The sequence below is a fragment of the Mesitornis unicolor genome, unplaced genomic scaffold (assembly GCF_000695765.1).
Source record: "Mesitornis unicolor isolate BGI_N332 unplaced genomic scaffold, ASM69576v1 scaffold54138, whole genome shotgun sequence".
In the NCBI taxonomy this organism is placed as follows: Eukaryota; Metazoa; Chordata; class Aves; order Mesitornithiformes; family Mesitornithidae; genus Mesitornis; species Mesitornis unicolor.
This window is the reverse complement of record NW_010203586.1, coordinates 32880-40028: the sequence shown is the minus strand read 5'-3', so window position 1 is coordinate 40028 and position 7149 is coordinate 32880. Positions and strand designations below refer to the sequence as shown.

Genomic DNA, 7149 nt, shown 5'->3' with positions numbered 1-7149 from the left:
CCCTAATGTTCTGTGATTCTGTGATTCTCTATTTTTAGAAACTCAGTTTCTTGGATTCTGTTATGAAATAACAGAAGGAATCAGTCTAAATTACTAGGAATAGAAAAACACTCCAACTGACAGTCATTTCAGTAAATGATGAACAATGAAAACCAGTGTTTTCACTTTCCCAGGTTTAGTATCAACTTTTAACAATTCAAAGATATTGTAAATACTGACTATAATATTAAAGTGTCTTATATTGAACAGATGATAATCTAAGAAACTATATGCTATAAGCTATTTTTTATTAATAAGCAGCCTCCTTGTTCTCTCATTCTATCACAGAATTTCACGAATAAGCCTTTTTTACCCAGCTGCCAATGCAAGCGCCTTTTGGTTTGTATTACCTCAGTGATCATCCTTGAAAAAAAATAAAAGGTGAGTAATTAATTCTCTGGCCAGAGACATTTGTCTACAGTTTTCTTAAAACAAATCACTTTTGTTGTATGAATCCAAATGTGATGACAGTGGTGAACTACAGAATTTTTAATGAGAGGTCCCAGAGAAAAATGAATCTCTTCTTATTTTCAAAATTACATTTGACTTAAAACATCTGTATATTTTTTTGTTTTAATTAGCTTTCTCTAGTGTTACTCTGCTGACTTCTGTGCAGTGGCTCCACAACATGATCAGTGAAAAAACCAGGCTGGAGAGGGAACAGAGAAAGCCTGATTTCCCTCAGGTTGAAATTCTTCAAGGAGCCTGTATATATCACAGTTCGTCTGTGCCTATTTTTGACTCCATTTTCCAAAGCCCTCCTCAGAAAAAGAAAATCACTTTTTAACTGATTTGTCATTCCACTGGATCCCTGAGATTTTTTTTGTTCAAGCATCCAACTGTAATCAGTATCGACTGTTTCCAATTCTAATGAAAAAATAACCAATTGTTTTTGTATGACTCATGCCTATCTGTACTTACGCTTCTGTATTGCACTGCAAATCAAAAAATGTAACAACGTAAGCAGAGGGCTGCACTCCATCCCTCTCAGCACACAGCCAGGTTTCTATTCCTGCTCATCTTCCTTCTCTCCTGTGGGATGCCCATTTTTTTAAAGTAGTATTTCCATATATTCTGAAGAAGATATACTACCTACTACCTGAAAAGAAAATTACATCAGAAGCCAAATGAAAATATACCAACCCATGTTTGAAAAGGACATTTTCTAATGGTCAGAATGCGACACTAGATTAAAACCCTGCCTCCTGGTTCATCTCCTGGTTTGTTTTGTTGCCTGTGAAACTGGTTTAATTTTTTATAAAATAATTTATTCATGTTATACATATAAATACAATACTGAAGTGGGTTTATAGTATTCTAGAAAAATCCATGTTTTGGTGAAAAAAAATCACTGAAACTGTGAAACCAAGCACTGAACCAGGTGATGCCAGAAAGCACCAAACACCCATCTCTCATTGTGAATTTTCCTTGTGACACTCTCTTTAATTAGATGATTCACACTCATATTGAAACAGCAGCAAAAAAAGGCAGGGACCCAGTCATGGGCAATGGTTTTTATTTGTCTTAACTCTGTGTGGAAGTAAAGACCATAACACTATGTGACGTTGCCTAATCCTAACAGCGAGTTCTGCTTGCTGGTGCAAGTCTCAGCCTTTATAACTTCAAAAGATATAAACATATGCCATGAGGATGGCCGAAAGCACCTCTGTCCTCCTAGGAATAGCTTTGCCAAATTTGAAGTCTTACTAAAAACTGTGGACACTTCAGAGCTCTTTAAATACTAATGCTTCAGACAACATCTTGGTGTTACCCAGGACAGAGAATGAAACAAATCCATATTAAAACATTAGAGGTAGCAAACAAGGAATATTAGAATCTGTCTTGTTCCCTGAAACTGCTGCCAGGAGCCTGGAAATCTCTCCGGAACACTGATGAGCTTTTCTGAAGTTCAGCACATCATCTACTTTTCACTTACCAAATGCATCTACAAAAATGTACTTTCATGTGCAGGGGAGTACTGCCACAGAAGGACGTTCCTTTTTTTTGTGCTTGAAGACTGTTAAATTCATGTGGGAGAGATGCTGAGTCCTTTCAAAGGATTGGTTTTCTAATTTTCCCAATCTTTTACCATTTAGCAACGGATCTACCACAGCCACCTTCAGTGCTGTATCAACTACACAGCTTCAGGGAGGGCACTAGCAACACTGGGAATCCCACCAAAATCAGTGGTGGGATTCAGATGGGATTCAAGGAGTTTCACAGTAGGAATCTATGCAAGGAGCCAGTCATGGGAAGTAGAGGACTTGCAGAAAGGCAGAGGGTCACTGTCATACTCACCTCTCCAACTTACGCAAGAAGAGAGATTCACCCACCTGGTAAATTGCCGACTTTCCTCATGCACTTCCATTTCTGTGCTTTTAAATTCATTCAGTTCTTTCCGTATTGCTGCCTAAAAAACAATGATGACATATACAACCATAAGAAACAGGAATCTTAAGGCAAGTAAAGAGACTGAAAGGAACCTGGCCCAACTCTTGTAGGTTCCCTTACAATTCCAGTTTCCCAGCCTCTCTGTGTAATCCTGAACTCTCATGCATTTCTCATCATCAAAATGAATTACTTTTTTCAATTACAGCTATTTGGAGCCATAATACACTACAACGATACTCAATGCATCAAACACCAATGATAAACAAAGAAACACAAAAACTACTGCAATGGGTGAACCAGTCCCCTCACTGAAATACGGCACTTGCTACAGGCAAAAATGTGCAAGGCACTGGGTTACCTCGACAGTCCCCTGCTGAGTACACAGCCAGAAGGGGATCATATCGCCAGGCACAGGCCCTGAGGAGCTGGTGAGTCATGCTGCATGTACAGGCACTGTACACACAGCAGGGACCTTGTGTCTCCCCACTGGAGACAGGGCTTCAGGAATGCAAGATGAATAGCAGCATTTTTTTAAGTGGAATGAGTCACTTGACTTTATTAGTTTTATATAAAATTGAATGAAATATTTGGACATTTCAGGCTTTGCATTTGCAGTTGGCAGATACTAAAGAACAGCAGAAATTCAGTGCCATTTGCAAATGCCTTGCTGCTTATGGTGAAAGAGTGATGAGCAACTTACTTCACCAGGTAATACACAATAATGATTTCTGAAATATTCTCTATTATATATACTACATATATACTACAAGGGCTTTTGTTTCTATGCCGTACACTTTCCTACCTTCACTGTGAAATGAAATGACTTTATTCTTACTCTTTTCTTTCACCATTTTACACAAAAGTAGTATCATTTCATTAATCCCTAATTAAATCTCATCTGGTGTGCATGCCTTTCAATGCAGAGCAGACAAGCAGCCTGATAAAATCATAGCGTCACCAGACTGAGGTCTCATAAATAAGAAACTTCCATTTTAAGCAGGGGATGGCTCTGTTCAGCCACAACAGAACGCTTGCATGAGGCTGCTGTAACAGCTAGGAAAGAACAGCTATTTCTGAGCACCAAATCAGCAGCAAAGACACCAGAGCTTCAGCTCCATAACATTGTTACAGTACAATCTTCTGCTCCCACTGAAATTAGAAAAATTATTTCCTTGGGAGAGAAGGGCAAGGGAGTTTCCAGGCAACCTGAGGTCTCTGCCTTTCTGTTGAGGCCAACAAACATGGGGATCATAGAGCCAGCCTCAGACATCTGTTCATCACAAAATGAACTGAGATTCAAAACTGCCACCCTAAAGTAGGTAGGAAACTCCACTGTTTGTTTTTCTGGGAAGATGGACTGAGGTGAAAGTGGAGGTGCTGGGTTCTCTAATCTCCCACAGTATACATGAGAGTGCTCAGCACCTCCCAAAACCAACATCTACAGACATTATTGGGTACATTTTTAATCTCTCCACCTTGATTTGACATGAGATTCTCCCTTGATTTTCAGATGAGCTGGCATTAATACTAAAATACAAGCTGAAATATAATCAGAACTTCACAGTCCTTAGCTAAAAGACAATGCATTCTTGCATGTACCACTTTCTATGCCAAGCATATCTCATAGGATTTCCATAAAAGTTGGTTCAAACCCAGTGCTAAAAGGGCCAGCACCTTTTGGTACATAGATCACACAGCTTTATGCCTTTTATGAAGCAGCAGAGGGAAACAGAAGAGGATTTTATGTCAGTCTTAGACTAATCTGTCTTTTAAAAGAGAATCACAAAATCATTTGTCTCATCCTTTGCAGTTACGCAGAGGAACCACTAACTGTTTGGGGCAAAACTTCCCAAGAAGGTGTGCTGCATGCACACAGTCAGTGCCAGCACTGGTGTCTGTGGCCAAGGACCCTTAGGAGGATGGAGCAGCTTCTACCTTTTTACACTTGAATGAGCTGCAGAAGTAACTATTGGTGGCAGTGACGCAGGCTTCTGCCTGCAGAAACCTTGTCTAAAGTCCAAGGGTTGTGGCCATCTTTGCTAACAGTGCGTGCCTGGTGTACCAAGGTTTTGAAAACATGAGAAATTCTGGCCTCAACTGCTGTAATGGAGATGGCAAATATGCTCCTAATAGGCACCTGAGTGGGTACTCTTAGCTGCAAGCAGTAGATGCACAGTAGTACCATGGCAATCTCAATGCCTCCAGCAGATGTCATTTGTGATGCCAGCAACAAGAGAACGTAAACCCGCCTCCCAGAAGTGAGAGATGCAAGCATTTTCTTATAATCTACATTTGTTCCTTGCCTTGTCTGCGGGAGTTAACCTGGCCCAAGGCTTGTCAGCACGACGGTCGTAATCCGGAGAATCCGTGACCTCCACATACTCGTTAAATCGAAGGATTCTTCTTGCTTGAAGTTCAGCCACTGTGGGCCTCAGGCTCAGCTGTAAGTGGGAGGCAGAAAACAGTACATTTAATAAGATGAAATAAAATAAAATAAAAGCTGAAGGTATGATGTAATCTCAAGAGAACTTTAATGGTATTTCTAAACAGGGTCACTTTCAGGTGTCTAAAAAAAGGCACCATCCTGGGAGTGCTGCTCAGGAATGGGGAAGCAGCACAACCTAATTTCTTCAATTATAAAAACAGTCTTTGTCAGGCAGGTCAGAGAGAATCGTGACAGTTATCCCTGGAATATTAATTGTGACTTTGCAACTGTCACACCCTTTACCCATGAGACAGTAGGTCCTTTTGTATTCATGATTACAGTCTGCTGTGTTCAACAAAAAGTAAGCAGGAGGTGTCTGCCCAAGTAAAAAGACCACTTTTGAACATCTAAGGGGCAGATATTCTTAGTCATTATGAAGCCAAATTGTTTCAGTCACCTTAAATAACATTCAATTTAATTAACTAAGGACAATCATATTATGAAAACTGTACTTCTGCAGGGAAGGGCAGATGTATGAAAACACCACCCATGCCCTCCCAGAACAAGCTCTCAAAGTCAGAGCAGCAGATCCAGAATCACTTTATTTCCAGGGGCAACGAGCGCAATCCCACATGCAGCAAAGACCACTGATGTATCTACAAGAACAGTGAAGGGATTTTTTAGGGCTCTTCTGCCCTCTCTGCTGCTCTAGGGAAGAAGTGGATCTACAGGTGTGGCTGCCCCCAAACATACACGACAGCAGTGGTCACGCTCACAGAGGAAACGTGCCATCTCTCTCCCTTGCTTACATGGATAAATGACCAGACCCCATATGCTTTTCCAGCTAAGGAAAGCTGGACAGGATGGAGTTTGCCCCAAGATGGACTTGGCTTGTACTGCTTTTTAAACACATTTCTCATCTGGGGGCATGACTGATGGATATTTCCAGGAATGTATGCACTCAGATTTTTAGAATCTTACAAAAAATAATCCTGTGTACACAAATACACAATACAAAAAACACATCATCACCTTTCTACTGAGTCTACGTTTTATTTCTCTTTTGGCTTCCTGTTCCTCTTCTTCATTCTTCTCTGTTACCAGAAGAGATAAAAAGAAGTGAATATTTAAGTATTATAACTGCACATACTGTATTTCTCTTGGTTGAAAGCTTCAGGACTTCCAGTCCTGGTTCATGTTTCCTCATATTTCTGGGTGAAACTGCACGTTGTCTGCTTTTTGGATTTTGTGTGCTCTCATTTCTTTTCCCTGTCCTCATTTCCCCTGAGACTGTAGACATCTCAAGTCACCACTGTGGGTCAGGAACACAGCAAAGAAGAGGTGTCTGTCATTTCCTTTCTGTGCAAAATAGGAAGTACCCGGAAAGAGCTGCCTAATGTTTCAATTACTTGTCCTAACATTAAATCACTGTTACTTTTACTTCCAACATGCCACCTACTGACATTAGAGTAAGAGTCTAATTGTTCATAAGGGTCAAGAAAAAAGTTTGCTCTGAGTATCTGAATCAGCCAAGTGTCCTCTGCTGCTACAGGATGCAATGAATCAATGACAATTTGTTTCACTGTCATTAGTTAATGCTAATGGGTTTTGTTACTTTAGTATTTTTTCTCTGGTTTTGTAATGCAGGCATATGATTCAGCAAACAAGCCATCTTGGTTAAGGGCCGCTAGCTAGACCAAATGAATGAGTACAGCAGAAAATTACATGCATTTTTTGAACATATTTGGGCATGTGACTGAAATGGGCTTTTAACAAATTTCTGGGCTAACCAAACTTGCTTTCTTGAGTGCCAATGAAAAGCACACTTACACAGGCATGTTCATATGGACTCTGCATTTTTTTAAATTTATGTACATTTTGAAGAATATTATTTGCCCTTGCAGTCCACATCTAATGGTCATATGCAAAGTTAACTTTGTTGTGGCTGAAATATCTCACCTAGAGATATCCATAAAATTCTGATCCTGTTTTATTCATGGTTGGGAGTTATGGACTCCATGCTGCAGTTCAAGGCTAAATACAAATTTAAAGGAATTAATTTGTCTATTGTGGGTGCAGCCAACCTGTACAGATGAAAAAGCAGTTTTAATTCCTGGTATAGTCCTATTTGCCCTGTCTGCTGTGGCCAGTCTGCTGTGGTAGCACAGGCAACCTGGCTGCAGCAAAGTTTCTGTATCATGATTGACATGCTAGAGGCAACACTACAAGAAGTCATCTTGTGGTACTTGCAGATTTCCTTTGCTAGCTCAAAGGCTCTCACATAAGGAGAATAC

At 40.2% G+C, this 7149-nt stretch overlaps 1 protein-coding gene across 1 annotated transcript in view; it reads right to left on the bottom strand.

The window, feature by feature from the left end:
- Positions 1 to 2350: 2350 nt before the first annotated feature.
- PHACTR2 (phosphatase and actin regulator 2) overlaps positions 2351 to 7149 on the bottom strand; it is a gene marked incomplete at both ends in the record, with an annotated part of 31649 nt that continues 26850 nt past the window's right edge. The window contains 3 exons of the mRNA XM_010190740.1: positions 2351 to 2449; positions 4734 to 4871; positions 5888 to 5949. Of these exons, the coding sequence (XP_010189042.1) occupies positions 2351 to 2449; positions 4734 to 4871; positions 5888 to 5949 (299 nt within the window). The remainder of the gene's footprint in view (positions 2450 to 4733; positions 4872 to 5887; positions 5950 to 7149) is intronic.